The sequence below is a fragment of the Entelurus aequoreus genome, linkage group LG09 (assembly GCF_033978785.1).
Source record: "Entelurus aequoreus isolate RoL-2023_Sb linkage group LG09, RoL_Eaeq_v1.1, whole genome shotgun sequence".
In the NCBI taxonomy this organism is placed as follows: Eukaryota; Metazoa; Chordata; class Actinopteri; order Syngnathiformes; family Syngnathidae; genus Entelurus; species Entelurus aequoreus.
The window spans coordinates 50,224,381-50,246,127 of NC_084739.1; the positions used below are offsets into that span (position 1 = coordinate 50,224,381).

The 21,747-nt window shown below is 38.2% G+C and overlaps 1 protein-coding gene across 2 annotated transcripts in view; it reads right to left on the reverse strand.

Annotated features, from left to right (window-relative positions):
* The window catches only part of fbxw4 (F-box and WD repeat domain containing 4), a 170,777-nt gene that overhangs the window by 99,469 nt on the left and 49,561 nt on the right, over window positions 1–21,747 (reverse strand). For both annotated transcript variants that reach the window (XM_062058895.1, XM_062058894.1), the window contains exon 6: window positions 1,939–2,004. In XM_062058895.1, the coding sequence (XP_061914879.1) occupies window positions 1,939–2,004 (66 nt within the window). The remainder of the gene's footprint in view (window positions 1–1,938; window positions 2,005–21,747) is intronic.

Sequence of the window (21,747 nt, forward strand, 5' to 3'; positions counted from 1 at the left end):
ATAAAGACCAGCGGACCCAAGGAACCTTTGCCAGAACGTCGCTAACCTTCCAGTAAGCATCACGTCTGGCATTCCTTTCCCAGTGATTTCCTCGTCCTTGTTTTGCTCTCTCTCCGTGTTTTCCCCCTGGTTCATGCCCTTTTGTATTTCCACAGTGACTCTCCTGACCTCCGTGATCGTGCCTTGTCACTCGACACCCATCCGGATTTCTAACTGCCCTCCTCGATCTACGACCTCCCTGCTCGGACCTAGACCACGCTGCCCTGCTCTTGCCCACGACCACTTGCCTGTCCACGAACTGCCTCTTCGCCTTTCCCCTTGGATAACGACGAAAGATACAACCAACATTTACAGACAACAACCCTTGGTAACATTTACATTATTAATTTTACACATAGTCAACACTCACTCACTTTGAGTAGCATACACACGCCACGTATTCATCAAAGGTTTCAAATAAACCTTGTAAACCTCAGTCCTGCCCTGGTTGTCGCCTCCTTCCCTTCTCTGATACACAACAATTAATGCATTTCTTGTTCCAGCCAGTGTCCATCCATCCATTTTCTACCGCTTGTCCCTTTCGGGATTGCGGGGGGTGCTGAAGCCTATCTCAGCTGCATTCGGGCGGAAGAGGGGGTACACCCTGGACAAGTCGCCACCTCATCACAGGGCCAACACCGATAGACAGACAACATTTACACTCACATTCAAACACTAGGGCCAATTTTGTGTTGCCAATGAACCGATCCCCAGGTGCATGTTTTTGGAGGTGGGAGAAAGCCGGAGTACCCGGAGGGAACCCACGCAGTCACTGGGAGATCATGCAAACTCCACACAGAAAGATCCCGAGCCCGGGATTGAACTCAGGACCTTCGTATTGTGAGGCACATGCACTAACCCCTGTACCACCGTGCTGCCTCGTGTAAACTACCCTAAATCTTTTGGCATTACTACCGTCAATAACGTCTAACTTTACGCCGTGTGCGTCTTCGAACCTCCGTTTGGATGTCTCTGTGTGGAGTTTGCACTTGTCCCTCTGAGTGTGTGGCTTTTTTCCAGGCACTAGTTTCCCCCCACATTCCAAAAATATGCACGGTAGCTTCATTGGAGACTGCAAATTGTCCATTGATATGAATTTTAGTGTGAAGGATTCTCTATCTGTTCCCTGCAATTGGCAAAGCTAATTATCTATGAGCTAGTCAATTGTATGTTACCATTAATCTAGCAGCATTAGAGCTCAACCTTCATACTGCATAATTGTATTGCTTTTTTCAGTTTATTCCATATTATCTTATTAATCCAACGTGATTACTACATGTATGTGCACTTCATGTGTATATACATGTATATTGTACTTTCTTTAGAGTGGTTAGTTTTAAAGTGACTTCTTTGTGAAGAATATCAACTAAACACCTTAAGTTATTTTTTCAGATGTAACTCAAAGGACTGTTTACATATTTGGCAAACAAAATTGCAACATTCAGGCAGGGCAGACCAAAGTGTAGCCTGTGTTACCTTTTACAATAAGCAGCAACAATGGAAATTGCATTGAACAAAGACAGCCCAGTCTACTCCAGTGAATTTCCTTGTGTTAAAGATGATTGTGATTCTGGTGATATAAGAAAAAAAGGTTGATATGAATATTTTTAATGGTATTATTAATAACTAATAACACCTATGTGTTTTAATTATACATACATTTGTTTAGCATTTCTAAAGAAAATATATGCATCATTGCAAATCAAAATGATCATGTCACATTTATAATGATGTCATATTGACCACGCCCCTAGCCACGCCCCCACTGCAATATACCTGTAGTGGCAATCAAGGGGAATTGCTATATATAGTATAGAAAGTATATAATAGTCCAGAATACCCAGCTTGTGTTATCATGTACATCATTCATATTCATTCATTCAAAACTCATCACCTTACCTTTCAACATCCCAGATGCGAAGAGGGGACGAGTTCTCACAACATGCAGTGCCAGTTACAAAGGAGCTGCACACAAACACAAAGACTGTTACATATCAGTAAATATACAGATGCACTCATATTTTTACCTGAGCAGGCCTTCAAAAATTATGCATTCAAATTAAGTCATTGAAAATAATAAAGTAAACCGTCCTTGTAGTGCTGCTGATTTATTTTTGCTGATCACAGATATAAAGCTATAATTAGTTTCAGTTTAATACAGAAATACATGCAAAACAGTAAATAATTTTTCAATTAATCATTACAGGTCCAAAATTAATGTGACACTAATGCCCATAATATATGTTTGAATATATGTGCAGTATATGGCTATCAATATCTAGAGTACGCAATCGACTGTATGTATGTATTAATCAAGGTATGTACATGAATATATACACAAGTAGGGATGGAAGCTGGTAAGATTTTTACAATTCCGATTCTATTTTTGATTCTGCTTAATGACTCAGTTCTTCATTGATTCTCTCACCAATTCTCTTACAGATTCTCCTTTAGAATAAAGGATAACAAACTGGAGGTAAAGTTGGGGTGAGGTGTTGCCGCACAAAGTATTAACTTCAGAATCACGTTTTAACTGCTTGACTACATTTTTTAACTTCCTATCAGCAGCTATAGTGACCTTGAACTGTGGTTATTATAAATGTAAAATCTAATATTTTGACACTCTTGAGTTCCTCAGGAAATGGTCAGAGATTGTTCCGCTTGCTGTAAAGAAGTAGCTCTCTGTGTCTTCCCTACGTGTGTTGGTTGTGCTTTCATTTTTAGGTTTTCACAATTATTGTAGTGTATAGTGCAGGGGTCCCCAAACTACGGCCCACAGGCCGTATCCACGGGCTGTACAAGTTATTATTAATATCATTATTATTTTTAAACCTACCCTGTCCAGCTGATCAGGCAAATCATATTGTTAATGTAGAAGCTCATATCTGCTATACAGCAGATTTACTTTACAAAACAGAAGTCTGAGATACATAAGTGCTGTAGAGCCAAACGGAAATGGCTCTGTGTGATTTACAAAGAAAACCTAAATGTTTTCAACCAGACTTTGCGTAGAACAAGGGAGAAATTTTTTCTGAAATCATCAAACTGTAGTAACAACTTTTGTGTTCTGTTTGTACCAGTAAACAGATTAACAAACCCTCCATTTCCACATCTAAGTCCAATGAGTTTGCAACATTATTTCATGATAAAGTTCAAGGCATTACAAATGCAATAATTCCTGGAAAATAAATAGCTACTCTGCAGCCAGCTAGTCAAATAGAGCTGGCACATTTCACCCCCATCACTGACAAAACAGTTGAAGAAAGTCTGACAGTCTGAGTCCATCAACATGCTGCCTTGATGAATTACCCACTGGATTTCTGTGCTGAGCAGTTTGTTACCACAATTCACTCATCTAGTTAACATCTCACATCAGACTGGAATATTTCCAAAAGCCTTAAAAACTGCTGTCATTAGGCTCCTCCTAAAGAAGAGTAGTCTATGCTACAGTACTGAAGAACTATCGGCCCATATCAAACCTGCCATCATCGGGCAAAGTCCTAGAAAAGTTGTATACCAACATCTTAGTGACTTACTCCTGTTTAACAATGTGTTTGATATTTTCCAATAGGGCTTTAGGCCCCACCACATTACTGAAACAGCTCTGATCAAGGTGACAAATGATATCCGCCTGAACACAGATGTAGGACAAGTCTAAGTTTTGGCTCTGCTGGACCTGAGCGCTGACTTTGACACAGTTGACCATACTTAATAGAGGTTAAAAAACTGAGTGTGAATATCTGGTTCTGTTCTTAACCGGTTCAAGTCCTATCCCGATCACGGGACATACTTTGTTGAAATTGGTAACTGTGTCTCTGAACAAATGGCTATGACCTGTGGGGTTTCTTAGGGCTCAACTTTGGGGCCCCTGTTGTTCAACTTGTACATGCTGCCACTAGGTCAGCTAATACTCAGCTTCAATGTGTCCTATCACAACTATGCGGATGACACTCAAATCTATGTGTCACTGACGGAAAGTGAACGTTGGCTTGTTGATTCCCTTTGTCGCTGCATCGTACAGATCAGTGTGTGGATGCAAAACAATTTTCTTCAGCTAAACTCAGACAAAACTGAGATAATTTTCTGTGTCCCACAGAAGTAAAGAGAAACAATTTTTAGTCACCTTGAGACCCTCTCACTGAAACCTACTAATCAGGTTAGAAATCCAGTGTAATAATGGACTCAGACTTGAACTTTAACAGCTACATTAAGTCAATACCATCAGCAGCTTTTTACCACCTGAAAAACATTGGGATGGTTGTCTGATTTAGTACCTATGTACCGTAATTTCCGGACTATAAGCCGCTACTTTTTCCCCTCGTTCTGGTCCCTGCGGCTTATACAAGGGTGCGGCTTATTTACGGCCTGTTCTTCTCCGACACCGACGAAGAGGATTTCGGTGGTTTTAGTACGCAGGAGGAAGACGATGACACAATGATTAAAGACTGACTTTTCATATACCGGTAGGCTGGTTATTTTGATAACGTACAGGTGAGCACTTTGTATTACTTTGCACCGTTGTATTATTTGTACTCTGCACGAATGCTGTTCGCCATGTCAAAGATGTGAAAGTTTGATTGAATGATTGAAAGATTTATTGTTAATAAATGGGACGCTTTGCGTTCCCAAACAGTCATCTCTGTCCCGACAATCCCCTCCGTGGTAGCAGGAACCCCTATATACTACGGTAATTACACATCAAAACCCTGCGGCTTATAGTCGGGTGCGGCTTATATATGGAGCAATCTGTATGTTCCCCTAAATTTAGCTGGTGCGGCTTATAGTCAGGTGCGGCTTATAGTCCGGAAATTACGGTATATATTGAGTCTGTGCAATCTTTATTTGTGTAATGCGGTTGGTCAATAATAACTGCTGTTGACCTCAGCTACCAGGTGGCAACAAGATTTCGTTATTTCAAAGTTCATGTTTTAAAAATAAACTTAAGGGCAACCCACGGGCTGTAGTTAAGGGACTGCTGAATTAGGCAATTATGGCATACCATGAAATGAAGGCCTCAATGGGGTACTAGGACCTGAAGGTCACCATAAAAATGTATTTTGTTTAAAAAATAATGATAGTAAAATACAATATTCTACTGTAAACATAAACAAAATACAACATAAATTATTCTGACAATTACACAAAATATTCAGAAACATGTTGAACATTTTTCTACTAGAAATTAAAATGCTTACCTTCTTAAATGCAGGGTTTTTACAGGTATCAACACATCTATTTTAATGCTTTTTAATGCCACTTAAAACAAAACCCGCGTCCGACCCAATAATGTTATGGTATATAATCAAAAGTTCACAATTGTCTGTATACACACACTTGTAAGCATTTGACAAAGATAATTTTGAATAGTTAAAACACTTACATCAACTGTTAGTATGTAGTGAATTAGAAATGGCTCGCAAGACTTTTTCATCTGAGAATTTATTTGTATATTTTTATTTTTCTGTTGAAGCATCCAGTGTTCTGACTTTGTGCAAAGACGTAGACAACAGCCAATTAAAAGGTTCCGCCTGCCGATCATCATCACACTTCAATCAAATGATTAAAGGGCAACTGCACTTAAGCTCTCTAAATAAACATCCAATTCTGTTGCTCAATATAATATACTCAGAAGTCATTTTTAAAATATTATCTCTTTAAAACATGCTGTAAAAATGCATATCCACTGAAAGTATGCTTTATAATAGCCACAAACTGGGAAATACTTTTTTAAAATCAGGATACAATTTAAAAAAAATTGTTAAAAGGTTTTACGGAATAATAAATGAACAGCGTACTAGGAATGCAAATGGTGCATGTTTTCAGACTCGAATGACTGATTTTAGAAAAAAGCCAATAAGATGCATGAAAAACAAAATTCATCAATATACCATGTTGAATAGATTATATTTTACACCCTCTCAGTTGTTTAAAATGTGTACAGTAGATGGCAAGTTATGTATAAAGTCAGGCAGCTGAAAGAACTCTTCTTCATTTGCTGTGGGAATGTCAGAAAATAAATTGTTTGACCATCCTAGGCCACCGTGAGGTGCCTGCGTCACGAGAGTTGCTAATGTTAGCCAGGTTAGCTCATGTGTGTTGAACTGCATACAACTGAAATAAAGGAGTCATGTATGATCCTCATTAACATGACATGGAGTCAGAGTTAAGGACTACACACCTACAGTGACCAAAGAACGGCAAAGATTGGGCCCCCGGAACCGTTTGATTTTGCTATCCAGCAAAGTAGCCGCTATGCAGGCAGTGCGTTTCTTGCTTTCAAACCTTACAATACCTCTTGTATCCAGTTTACAGCCACAGAAAGAAACACACAGAGGTAGCAATTTATCAATGACTCCAAGGTTCTTAAGTTCATTTTCATCCATCGCTTTATGGATTGACATATTGACTTTCGACCAACCCTACAATTGTGTTACATTTTTATACCTCTGACATAGCTTGTAATTCTTTTTATGCCATTTATGGACTTAATTTTGGCAACATCCATTTAAAGTACCAGGAGAGTGGAAAAACAAGTTGACTTTATATGCTTAATTGTGTTTCATTGTATCCATTAAACCATATCCAATTGTATTTACAATCCGCAAAGTATGTGAAAATATCGTCTAACATCACAAAATGCCAGTAATTCAGTCAGCCATTTTGAATATTCCGCTCCGAACATCTTCGGTAATTTCCATAGATTGCCGTTTGTTTAGCATTTAGCAATACTGCTACATGATGCGTAGTGTTTCAAAAGCTGGATCTGTTTAGCTGAGCTTCTAAAACTTGTAGCTCATCCTCCTTATATTTACTATCAAAAATATATGTTTCAGATCATAATTTTTTTCAAAGTAATCACTATTGGCTCTCACAAAGTCTGCATGATTTGCATTGTTTTTGGTGATAAAGGGATCTGCAGTTCCTACCTCTACGTCCAGCGATGACGTAACTGGCTATCTCCTTATCTCTCAAAATAGCTCGGGAATCTCAGTGAGATTGACACTATTTTGGGCATATCTATTTCCTCGCAAACTTTGGAAGTCTTTCGGTGTCATACATCAGATACAGTATACATGGTAATAGATTCAATATAGAGGAAACTTGTTTTTCCACTCTACTGGTACTTTAATAACTGGTAATGCTTGTTGATGCCCCGCAGAAACCCTGAAATATATATTTTGAGCACTTCATCCAGCAAGCAAATCAAGTCCCATTGATCTGTGCATTCTGCACTTTTGCAACAATGCACAATGCAACAATCAGCTATGAAAACCAACCATTATTTTGCTGAATAATATGTACAGCATATCTGTTTTTTTCAGAAAGAATACACAATTTGTCAGAGGTTGTCTCGTCATGTACTGCATGAGAAGCATCCATTTAACATTTACATCTAATAATAGCAGGTTTTACTATGAGGCGGCAACATGATAGGCAGACATTGTTAGTCAGTTAATTAGCTGCAATTTTAGCAGCTGATGACGGCCACAGGAATCGATAAGGGAATCATTTGCCAGTTTTGTTAATGATTGCCCTCTTGAATAAATCAGAACACTGGTAACCAATTTTCAATAAGAACCAGTTTTTGACTGTCATCTCTGCTTATGTGTGTCTTTCAGCATGTATGTACACAGTTTGTGTTAGTTTGTAAACAGTAAATGTATGTAAGCATGCACTTTATTTAGATATGTGTGAATACAATAAATGTATATATTAATCCATTCATTTTCTATCGCTTTTCAACGGGTTAACAATGGGCAGCACTCTCAGTAAAGAAGCTCAGAGTTCTCAGTCTTCGGCTATCTTCTCTAGTTCCACCGATGGACATTTCCAGGCCAGCTGCAAAACATAATCCCTCCAGCTGCTAGATGGTATATCTGGAACACCTAGTTGTGCCTGACTGAGCCTATGACTGAGCTATTCCCAGATAATAACTACCTGAGATCAATGCCACCTTGATTTGAGCATACCAACTTTCTAACATCCCCTGCCATCTTGATTGGACCGTGTTAACATGTCTACTTGGTAAACAAATACTAGTCTTTGGCTCGCAGTGCAGGGGGCAAAATCTTTGGTGTGTTTTTTTGTAAACAATTTGTGATGATTTGTAATACTGTACACCAGACAATAAGTGTAAGTAAGAACACATAAATGTAATATGACTCCAAAAGTTAATAGAAATGTATAAAAAGGATAGTATTTCATTAAAGAGCACAAAACAAATATATTTTGCACTTTTCTCACCTCAAAGAAAAAGGCGATCGGATAGTTTAGTGAGGACTTTGGCTCTGGTGGAGCGCCAACAATTGATTATGTAGGACAGGAGTCTCCAAACATAGGGAGATCTAACAAAGGGCCACAGACCAAAAATCCTAAAGATACATGGGCCGTTTTGGAATTTTACACTATCAAATCAAGTATAATAAAAATACATAATACAAAACAAAAAAAGCCCAGATGTTAGCGTTAACATTTTTCTTTGTTCATTACAACACACCTGTACGCTCTCTTATTCTACTTTTTGTTTTTTTGTTTCGTTTTAGTAATAATATTTTTAGAATGTTCAACGGGTCATTCAAAAATAAAAAATAATTGATCTAAGACGTAGAAGTCGTAACAAGTTTTCCGTTAGGTGAACATGCAGAAGGATCATCCCTGCTGCCAGAGGGGGGCAGTGAGGAACGTCTCCTGCCCGAGTGAACTGGTCAAAGTTACACCGCCACCAACATGTCTGACTTTCGGCTGTCTCCATATCTGCGAACCTTATCTAGGAAAAGTGTAGCATATATTTACCTACTGTACATTCAATTGCTCTTAGTATCTTCATTCTGCCCCACTTGTAGTTTTTATTTTCATTCGAAAACTGTATTTATTGTAAAATACATGCCAGGTGATTGTCCAGGGTGTACCCCGCCTTCAGCCTGAATGCAGCTGAGATAGGCTCCAGCACCCCTCCGAACCCCGAAAGGGACAAGCGGTAGAAAATGGATGGATGGATGGACATGCCAGGAGTTAGCAGTTGATTTCCATTTTAAAATCATATAAAGCGTCCAAGCAGTTGTATGTTTTGTTTTATTACTGCACACTGGTGTATGGTTACACTCTTGTGCAGCACACATGCAAAAACAGGATGTACTAACGAACATATAGAAAAATTGTTGTCGTTCATTGTTTCCACGGCAATCATAACGCAAGCGGTTTGTTCTAAAATGAATGGCAAAAACCTTTTTATTTGAAAATGGACTTGTCCAAACAGCTCCTTAATGTGGCAGAGACGCAGCTGTCAGGCCCGTTAGGCAGCGTGGCCCACTGGTAGGCCCCTGGTAATTAGTGTTGGGTAAACTCATTTAGGGCCCAAATGGGTCGGGTGGGGACGGGACCAGTACGCATGGTGAGTGACCTCTGACCCCGTTGACATAGGATACAATAGGGTTATGGTCACAATCACTATCTGGATCCTATTACTCTCCATTACTCACATTACTCACCCCTCAGTGGACTGTGTGTCTGGGGGAGGCAGGGTGGGACACCCCTGCCTTACAATGAAAGAATTACTAAGCCTTTATGTCCCCTTTCTGCTGCACCCATTTGAAGCACCAAACAGGTCTGATCAGGGTCAGAGCTTGCACTGATATTATAGCTGCAAAGGTCAGGGCCTCTCTCGCTAAATGTGGGGCAGGTGCCCCCCCATAAACACACACACATGATGAAGTATCCTAATTTCACTTTTCATCGCTATTATCAGTCTGTGCCTCCTCTGCCGTTTGTGTGATTTCAACATAATTTGTGCTCAAGTTGCACAAACTGAATACACATGCACAGACAAAATTCATACTTATTCACGCAATTGAATACGGACAACGTTGACATATTTAAGCAAAACCTGCAGTGGGACATAAAGAAGGCTGTTGGTACTACACTCAGTACAGTAAGATGCACATACTGTATTCATTAGATTTTTATACTGATTCACTGCACCCTGAATTTAATTAGATTCATGTTTTGGAATAATATGCATACACAGGAAACACATGGTTCAATCATTTATTTTAAAGCAAAATAACATAAATTAACAAAATAAAATTAATAACTTTACACCTTAGGGGCCGCTACAGTGAGGCAATCTCTTGAATGAGTTACCTTTCCTCATGCAACCCTGGCAGGGGATAGAACTTGTCACTGACTGCTCTTGTAAAGTCTACAATATTTTTTACTCTTTTTCAAACTACCAAGTGAAATACATTTTAAATGTACAATTAAATAAATTAATTTGACAATTACAAAACAAATTATTTTTAATGGATTGTTGTTATTCACTAAATAAAATGTGTCTGCTGCACTTTTCACTCAAATAGTGTATATATCATTATTTCAACAAGTACAGTACTTTTCTTTCCCAATCTCTTATACAAAATAATTTGGTTATGGAAATGTTTATTCTGGCTGCAAAAAATCCTTGGCATTGCCATGACTGGGACATAATAGAATTGCAGTCACGTTTACTTATTACAGGGTATCTGCAGGTATTAACAAGTAATATTCAAGACTTGTGAAAACTCTTTAAAGACCCATTTCACATCAAAAGGGTATACAAAAATAATACAAAAACAGCAAAATGGGAGGCCCAAAATTACTAACAAAGAACAGTATATGCATTTATATACACTGCTCCTTCACATTCAAGATTCCAATGTTTCATGCCCAATGTTCCAAGTTTCCAAGTTTTCTTGCAGAAGGTTTATTGTGCTTGTAATACGCTTCAATCCACCGGTTGTGATCATGCATTATACTCATTTTAAGACATATTAGTGATCATGGACGCATCTATTTTACACAAATGATTCCGCTTTATGTGGGCTTTTGTAATCGCAGCTGCTAGCTATGCTCCCCTGTGATGTATGCCGTATGCACACAACAAACTCACCGTTTGTAATGTAAATTCTGACCGGGCTGCAAAGGTAGTTAGTCCTCAAAAATTGAAAAAACAGACTGAAGTGCATGCATTTGTTTTAAATAAAAGGAACGTTAATACCAGGGGTGTGACGGTACAGAATCCTTACAATTCAGAATGTACCTCAGTATTTCGGTCATGGCTCGGTTCATGCAAAACATGAGGGGCCACTTTGATACAACGTGTGCATTAAAGCTGCTAAAACCAATCCAATGTATGTGAATATACTGTATTATAAGCTATATACAAGCTTTGTATCATAAGTGAACAAAGAAAATTACTGTAATATCAAAAAATACATCTCCATAATATTTTATTTTTTGGAACAAGCCGCGAGCAAATGAAAAACAAACTGTGTGAAAAATGGCCCACAAGCTGCACTTTGGACACCATTTTTACAGTGTTTCTTTTAAGGCAAGTGCAACAGGAAGAGCTTAAACTAGTATGAATGTTTATTTCCTAATGTACATTATTAGTTCCATCATTTTGTGACGTACTTCATCTCTACTGAACAATGACAGCACACCTCTTTTATCTTATGCACTCGACTTTGTCCATTTATGTATTTCATGGGGGGTAACAGGTGTAAAGCACTTCAGGGGAATGGAGTGGAGCTAGGAGGCAGGGCTGGCATCCGTGTTCTACCAACAGGATCCTCAAGTGCAGCGCCTTCACTCACGACCAGCAGGGCACATCAGCTGACGTGCACGAGACTGGGTGCACTTCATTGTTTTCGTCCTACTAAATCTCTGCTTCCATGCCAAAGGCCTCAACTTTTCTTCGGTTTTAGGCAGACTACTTCTTGTCCCTCACTTAAAATGTGTAACGTGGGAAAGCTGCCCCAAACAGTTGGCTCCATAATGGAAACTCACAAATGCAATGTAAAACCTTCCCAAATTCCATGTAAGACATTTTATGAGATTTTAAGATAATTTTAAGGCTCTTATTTCAAACAACGTTTTAAGACTTTTTAAGACACGACAGATGACTAGCACATGCTGCAGCATGTGTGACATCATGTTTTATGCCGATACGAGCCATTTCACAGACCCATTTAGTACATACTCTATTTAATTATTTTTTTTAATGTGAACAAATTGGTAAAAAGATTGGCTTTAACAACAAATCCTAATTAGGCATCATACCCTGCATTGTGAACGTAGCCTTTGTTGACTTCTTTTTAAATGAGGACATTTCAAACAATTCTTCTCTTAAAAAGACAATGCATATGCAAAAAACAAAGTGTGACTAACCTACAACCAATGACACATGACTGCTCACATCCCCACTGTGTGGAGGCATTTGGCTCTGGGCTTCAAGGAGCTGTTAAAACGTTGTCCGCTGACCCCCCAATCCCATCACCTCTGTAGGAAAGAGGGTTGTTAATTTGTTGCGCTTGACCCCGGGCTTTGTGCCTGACGTGTATCCAGTTTGTAAAAGCTGCTTTTATCTGCTTTCTAAATATGTCTGGGCTCAAAGGGTTATGATGCTTTTATATTGTTCACAGAGGAAGACAATGGCTGGAGGGTGCAACTGAACCCCCACTGACACCCTCTCACATGCACAGACACACACGCCTCCCTCATTGAAACCCTTTTTGGCTAAAACGTCGACAAAAGTCATATACAAAGTAGTTTGGAGTAGAGGCATGTCGTTGGGATCTTTTGAACACAAACAAGAATATTTTTTTGTCATAACCCTGACAAATAAGATATTTTTTTGTATTTGTATTGATTTGTTGCACCTATTTAATGTGCCTTTAAAGTAACTGGTTTGTAGGTATGCACTGAAAAACATGATGGGGTCATAGTTTCAACCCTTACCTAATCCTATTTTAATTTTGACAATGACACTACAAAAATGAAGTATTTTAAAGTTACGATAAGGCGTTCCATCTGGTGATTCTTGTTTACACTTTGTCCAAGTCTTCATTCATTAATCCATCCTTCCATGCAAACAATATAAATATAAATAAATTCTATAGCTTTCTGACTCTATCTTGTCTTTTAACACACTTTTGGTGCAATGTTGATGCACAGTCCACATTACATGCTGTATTACGCAGGAGTTCCTAGCATTTATGATAAAAGTCCACCTATTAAGCAGCATATTAATGTTTTCACAAAGTCATTGGCTATTTAATGCAGCAATCATCATTACGATTTGAGCTACAGTATGTATATTAGAAGGGAGATTGGCACTTTTTTACAGAAGTTGATTTCTTGTTGAACCACAGTAGACACAGTAATTGGCTATTGAGTCGAGTGAGGTGTCAGTCAAAAGGTTAATGCTCAGACATGTTTAGCTGTTGCCAATGCATCCAAGCTTAACAAATTGATCAATTAATCAATACGTGGATGATATAAATATTTGATTAAAATTATGGAAGTGTTTAGCAGTGTTTTTGTTTTTATATATGTATGATTTGGTGGAGACTGACATTTACTGGATCATTGCTAACAGGACAACAGGATCTTTGTTGTACTTTTCTACTTGATTTACGTCACTATTTTGAGTTTCAGTCACGTTTATGTTTTCGACTGGTCTAGAAGCAGCCTTAAATTAGCTTGCTTGGAATGGCATAAATCTAATCTATGTAAACTAAGCTTTTCAACAACACAAAACACACCTAAACATTCAAACAATGGGCAACAAAAAAACCTTGGCTTCACCAGAAAAATAGTTCAAGTCAAGAAGTTGGGGCAGCTTTGTTCAGACGGTAAAGAAATCATCCAGAAACTGAAGTGTTTTTGGTGAGAATCCAGCTATTGCCATCCTAGTCACTGCCGTTGTGTGCTTGGACAAGACACTTCACCCACTTGTGTATGAACATTTGTAGCAGGACTCCCTTGAAGACTACATTCTTAATCTAAATGGGACTTCTTTGTATAAATAAAGGTAAACAAAAAAAACATTTCATAGTAGGGCTGTCAAAATTAATGCAGAATGCAGAATAATCCATCATCATTATTATTCAGATTAAACATTTTAACCCATCTACAACACATAATGAGTCAAAATCCCAGAACAGTTTCTGGCAATACAATTCAATTCAATGGAATCAAAAATAAAAATGTACAGCAATTCAACATAGATACACATATATCAATATTGTAATATCAGGCACTGTTCTTTAACAAAAGTCTGCTAAGAATGGCGCACGTTTCTGCCTATAACAAAGAAAAACAAGTTTTTTATCTATTAAGCCATATCCTATCGTATTTAAAATCTGCAAAGTATGTGAAAATACCATCTATATATCACTAAATGCCACAAATTCTGTCAGTCATTTTGAATATTTTGCTTCGTACGTCTTCGGTACGTTCCTTAGACTGACGTCCCAAGAGTTACACTTCTGTACCATAGTATCAGATCTAGTCATACTAAAAATATGCAAAAATTAGAGAGAGATGTCTGTCTCATGTCTATCATTCACAATCCTTATATAGAACATGAACACTGCATTCTAAGTAGAACAATAAATAAATACATCACTAGTCTGTCAATGGGGTTTCTCTATTTCGCCCACAAAACCCTCTAAATAACCATCCAAAAACCGCCAACAATACTCTTAATACATATCGTGACCTGAATATTAACCAAATATTAGCGATGTTGTTATTATAAGTGCTAATGCAGACAAACTATTTTTTAGCAGCGGATTGATAACACACAGCAAAGTAGCCTTATGATGCTTTACAGCAGGGGTCTCAAACTCAATTCACCTGGGGGCCACTGGATGCAGAAACTGGGTGAGGTTGGGCCGCAAGAAAAGATTTCTTTAAAAAAATCTAACATGCACTTTTTAATGAATTCACCTTCTTTGAATGGCTTTCCCACCCTATCAATCATCTCACTCACCATGTAGCTAGCTTTGACTGCTGCATCGGGTGGGTGGGGCGGGGTTTGGTGGTAGCGGGGGTGTATATTGTAGCCCGGAAGAGTTAGGGCTACAAGGGATTCTGGGTATTTGTTCTGTTGTGTTTATGTTGTGTTACGGTGCGGATGTTCTCCCGAAATGTGTTTGTCATTCTTGTTTGGTGTGGGTTCACAGTGTGGCGCATATTTGTAACAGTGTTAAAGTTGTTTATACTTCCACCCTCAGTGTGACCTGTATGGCTGTTGATCAAGTATGTCTTGCAGTCACTTACGTGTGTCTGCAGAAGCCGCATATATTATGTGACTCGGCCAGCACGCTGTTTGTATGGTGAAAAAGCGGACGCGACGACAGGTTGTAGAGGACGCTAATGGCAGTGCCATCACGGCACGCCCTTAATAATGTTGTCCGGGTGAAAATCGGGAGAGTGGTTGGCCTGGGAGATTTTCGGGAGGGGTACTGAAATTCTTGAGTCTCCCGGAAAAATCTGTAAGGTTGGCACGTATGCTCGCGGGCCGCACTAACATTAAACTTTTATATTAAGGTGGGGGCCGCAAAATAACGTCGCAATTGGCAAGCGGGCCGCGTGGCTGAGACCCCTACTTTACAGTGAGCTGGCTGCAATGTCCTGCTGCTCCCACATAATTGTGTCTTGGCTCGTCAGTTATTCTAGTTTACAAATCATGCCTCCCGTCTAGATGTTAGGAGGATTTGGCCATGAATCTAGAAGTGACGTGATTATCTCTAAAAATGGCTCGAGAATCTCTGTGAGATTGATACTATTTTGATCATATCTATTTACTTGCAAACTTTGTAAGTCTTTCAGTGTCATACATCAGATATATATATATATAAACATACGCGGCGCATTAATTTCAAAAACACATTATGTTCACTTTTTTTTTAACAGCATTACTGATTATTACTCACTTCAGACTTTATGAGAGCCAACAAACATAATAAAACATCACTTACTGTGCAATGTCTGCTGTCATTAAGATGCAGACTGCTAGGATGTTCATATATCCCCTTTTAGAGGAAAAATTACTCATACTCCTCACAAAGAAAAGGGTGGGTGAAGCAAATTTGTCGGAATACGTCCTCAGCCTTCTTCTATTCAGGTGAGAGGCATAATTTATGATCAAGAATAAACTTCCAGCGAGGAAACGCCTCACCAATCGATCATGTTGAAATTGTACACAAGCTTGTGATCACGGCGCCGCTATTGTTTGTGTACATTAGCGTTTATAATAACAAATACCACTCATACTTGGTTGATATTCAAATCACGAAATGTAAATTGTTAGCAGTTTTTGAATGGTTATTTATTGGATTTCATGGGCAAAATAGAGGACCTCCCATTGGCTACGCTGTAAGTGGACTTCTATTTATGTTCATTTACAAGTTAGAATGCATTAAAAAATATACATCGTTGACGTGTCTTTCATTTTGATTGTGAACTATCAGCAAAATTCCCCCCCAAAAACTGCAGTTCCCCTTTTAAAGGGGACCTATTATACAAAACCAACTTTTCTTACCTATTGGTATCTGTTTTTGTGTATTTGGGATCTGCATAAGTCTCGGGAATGTGAAATTAAAACCATGGAGGCCTGCTGGAAATATTTATATAACAATCTTGCATTCTTCCATAATTCCTTCAAACGAGCCATTTAGAATGCACTTCTTTAAATAAGACACCCACAAAACGGTTGAGACAGAAAGCAGCTTGAAGATGGTCTGTGAAACATAATCTATGTAAAATGTTGACCAAAGAACCACCATTACATGTTACGTAGACCACAATGAAGTGTTTTAAATGTAGAAAAAAAAAAATTATATGACCCCTTTTCTCCATTCTATAGTTTATACCACATACAAAAACACTTAATGTCGTCAGTGTTGTGCAAACAAATGTTTTAAATACTGTTTATTCCTATACTTGTATTTCTCCTCTCCTGTTGAGAAAAATTGTTGTACATTTTGGTAGTCTGGTATTGCTTGCTTTGCACATAATCTTTGCGGTTTGAAAATGTACAATATCTGTAAATAACAGTTTTTTTTAGAGTTAATGAACACATAATTTGTATGTTCTATATATCAAGCCTTAAGGGTCATCTTAACTACTCTATTCTGCAGTAGTTTTGTAATTGTTTCCCAATCTCTCCACACAACAACTCAGGTATGGTAACAGTTTAAGTTTGCATATATTCATATCAATTTGATGATGTTAAGTAGGAATTGGCAAACACATGCATAGACATAAACAATCACTTTGGCTGGCTCCCACACTGCTCTGCATGGACACACACATCCACATACGCCCACCCCAGGCCCTGTTGTTCCATCCCCACCCCCTGTGGCCCTTTTGGCTTCTGTTTGTGTCTCCTTGTGTGTAAGGTCACCAGGACATTCCTCAACTGGCCCCTCAGTTGTGTTCAGCCGGCTGGAACAGACTCGTACCATCAACACCATATGCACTAGACACACACACTAATAGGAGACGGCCGGCAGTCAAACTAACTTATAAAGGACCCTGAAAAATTCACATGATTTTTTAAATATATATATATATTTTTTTTACACGTTTTTGGGAAACACTTTGATATTTCAATTATAATCATTCTAATAGGACAATAATGTGGCAAAGGAATACATACAGATAGTTGTAACATAAATACGAATATAGTAACTGGCTTTGGGAAATGGAAGTACTGAAGTATATTTAGAAGTGTCATTTTGGGTATGAGTCTTGGAGCTGGTGAACCAGTGAAAGGAGATCTACATGTGTTGTTAGGGACTGGAGGAGCATGAAATGGAAATTTGAATCAACTGGAGAAAGAGCTTCAGTGATCACACAGCTTTCGGTTTCTCAACATGGTGTGGGAGTGACGCTCATTAGTACAATGCACTGTATCAATCAGTGTTAATTTTGACAGCAGTTTTTAAATGTAGATTTAGTTGAAGTTTTTTGACAAAAATGTGTTTTAGTTTTAGTCATATTTTAGTTATCCAAATTGATTTAGTTTTAGTTTAGTTGACTAAATTCCTCAACATTTTAGTCGTCAACTAAAATATAAAGTATAACACATATATGAAGTTATCTTGGAACCACTTATTTAAGGTTATTGCACAGCATCTCAAAAACTAAATTCACAAGACCCGCACTCCATAAATATATCAAAAAGCCCATTTCACACAAACCTTACTGAGTTATTATTTTAGCTGAAATTAAGCAATTGTTTTGAAATTATGAATAATATATACCTAAAATGGTCATAGGAAAAAACTTACTACTATTATTCTGTAATGTGTACAACTACACAAGTGTGCACAATCTGCGTCTTGTCCACTGACCTGTTTAAATACAGCAACCAGTGTTATACATCTAGAAGGTTTTATTTCTGACATACCTGTCTTTCTTTGTGTGTTAGCTTAAAAAGTGACAAATCCTTGAAAAATGACAAATCTGCTCCTTTATGTTGTCAAGTTGTGCAATGAAGAGCTGCGATTAAAGTGCTGTAGTAGAATTTCTGACCTTTTGACCTATATTTCTTGTCTTTTAAGAATGTCCGCTCATTTTCAATACTCTTGTATTTTGTGCCATTGAATGGACCAGTTGTGGGACAAAAGTGAATATTAAGTCGTGCCAACCTGTCTACAGAATGTGTTGACTGTCTAAAGGATTCGAGTTGTTATGGAACAGATAGGAAAAGCAAAACAAGACATTGACGCACTCGATAAGGAACGATGACGCACAACAGACATATAAAAAATGGCAGAAGACCGGAACTCGGGGGTGATTTTGGCTTGTGTGTGTCTTGTTTGCTCCGGAATAACTTGTGGTTTGTCTGCACGGCCAACTCAATTCAACCTGCACTTCTGATAATGGGTAAATACATTTGTTGTACTAAACTACTTTTGTTGCCTGCTTAAGCTTCGGACAATCCACTACACAAATTGGCGTCACGAACAGGATGGTTTAGAAGCTACAGGTCGACAGCCGCTCTCGCTCTCTCTGTCAGGCAGACAGTGTGCTGCACGCGCGCATAACAAGGTAAGCGTTTTGCTTAAAGTGTAAACATTTTCTGCCTGGAGAGAGCCGGATCGATAAGACTAATTGCTGAATCTATTTTTGATAAAAGATAGGTTTAGTCAGGTTCTCCAAAAACAACCTGGAATGGGGTAAATTATGGTTGGATTGAGTTGTTTTATATGTGATCATTTGTCTGTGTGTTTGTTGAAAACTTGTGATTTCTTGTTTTTAACATCAGGGGATTGTTGATAGAATTTTGGTGGTTTGGAGTGTAGAAGCATAGACGATGTGAGACGAAAAATTTCTTTTAACCTCTTCATCCTCTGTCATTGTTGGCAGAGGATGCTTCTTTCTGCAAGTACATTAGGTTAGCCGGAGTTGGATACAGCTAAATTATAGGCAAGAGTTGCTAACTTAGTGTGACATTTGGCCCATACAAATTGATGACGTCTATGAAAGTGCGACATATCTGTTTATGTGGAAACTGCAGCGGTGGGAAAAGCTTCTTATAGGTGACCGCTCATTGACTCCGGTAAAGGAGATCAACTGAGCGTATAGCTGTCACGACAAATTTGGAAATTTGCTGCAAATAGACATGTATTGATCGGGCTGCATATGGTAGAGCTTTGGTGAAACTTGGTGAAACTGTATGGACTGACCAGACACGAGTCTGTAGGATGCTGGGTGATTTCCAGTGGTCCTATTGGGCGTTAGGCCAGGTTTTTCCGTGTTGGTCAGGGATAACGCAGGTGCTGCTCCAATGAAACGGGTTAATCGCCGTTTTATGAGCAATGATGGAACCTGGTTTTTGTGATATGAGACGGCCGATTCCACAAAAGCACGCGTGCATTAGTTGTTTATATTGGTCCGGACCAGGGGGGCGTGGTTTGTGGGATAAAAATGTGTGTTTTTTAAATTTATATATATACATATCTGCGTATTGTAATAACATTTGTGTAGCACCTGGTTTCTTATCTGTTTTAATTCCCCTCTGAAAAAATCAACCTCTCCCCTCACGCTTTTTTCGCACCCACGCTGATCTGCAAGAGTCTGGAAATTGTCTAAAATGTGTGTGCGTGTGAGAAAGTAGACAACGTTTATGTACAGAAAACATATGAGTGAATGATTTATCCATTTAATTATCTTATTCCGCTCTCGGAGGTTGGATCGCGGGGGCAGCAGCCTAAGCAGGGAAGTCCAGAATACCCTCCTTAAACTTGACTATTTGTCCATCTAAGAGTGAATGATAAATGTTGTTCTTATTATTAAGGTTCTGATATGATACAGCTGTGCTTCTGGATGAGAAAAATAGTTGTCTATTGCATTTACTTTTAACTGTGCTGGTAAATTCTCTGTGTGAGTGAATGTGTGACGCATATAAAGAAAATAAAAAAGGAAAAAAAAAAAGGGAGTCTAAGCTGGAAGACATTTTGAGATAAGAGTGTGTGCGTGTGGCGAGGCTGTGTGAGTGTCAGCTGTACGAGGCGTGGGCCGAAGAGGTGTGACAATGTTAGGATAGCATTGAGCTAGGTTAGCATTGTGTTAGCATAGCATTGAGCTGGGTTAGCATTGTGTTAGCATAGCATTGGGCTAGGTTAGCAAAAGTTTGCTTACTGAGGCATAGTAAGGCTAAGTTAGCATCTAGCTTGGCATTACTAAGTGTGGTTGAACAGTTATTCTCGGTCTGTAGAGTGTGCTAGTAGTAGGTGCTTGCTAAGTCCAGTAAAATAATAGATATATGGAAAATTACACGGTTAATTATCAATAAATAAATACGGATTGTGGGACATTGAAACATTGTTTAATTCATCATTCATTTATATGTCTAGTATATTTTTTTTGGTACAGCCTTGTTGCTTATCTGATCCATCCAGTTTCTGTGTGGAAGTTGAGACAAACACACACGCACGAACATCATAGATTAGGACACATTGTAACTTTGAATTAATAGTTATACAACAAATAAATTAATAATATTGAATTTAAATTTGATAAAGCTAAATTGACCATACATTGACATTTTAATTTTTTTAGGAATAAACACACAATAAAATAAAAGTTAAATTTATATTCTAATACATCTAAGGGCATCTGTGAAACATAGAGTCTGAAGAAGTACAGATAAGAGCCACTCAGCGCCATTGTCAAAACAAAACGTAGAGAAGCGTTAAACAAATTCTAATCAGAAGGAAGACAGACCAAAATATGAGAACTTAAGTAAACAGACAGCAAGTAAACCAGAAATAATAATGTAAATAAATAACAAAGAAAGCAAATTTCTATGTGACATTGGTGCATGTAGAATTACAAATAGAGAATAAAACTAAATGGAAATAACTGTCTGCAAGATGAGCATGACGTCATGAATTGTGCTCGGGTTAGTAATAGATAGATAGATAGACAGATAAAACGTTATTGATTCCTTCAGGAGAGTTCCCTCAGGAAGAAGAACTAAAAAGTAAACAGTAACTAATAAGGGTATAAATGGAAACAAAACAGAAAAATATTACAAGGAGAATAAAAATAGAACAGTAAAATAAGAGAAACTAGGCATTAACGACCATGATATAAAAAATTATTGCACTGTTATTGTTTTGCATTCCCTGTCATCCTAGCCCCCCCAAAAAAGGAGTTGTACAGTGTAATTATGTATGAGACAAAGGATTTTTTATAGGCTAAACCAGTAGTTCTCAAAGGAGGGTATGGTGTTTCCGCCCAGACAAAAAAGGGAGGTACTTGAAGGTATGCCAAGGGGTACCTGAGATTTTAAATATTTTAAAATAGCGACAATTCAAAATCCTTTATAAATATAATTATAGAAGAATAATTCTTCAACAAAATAAATAT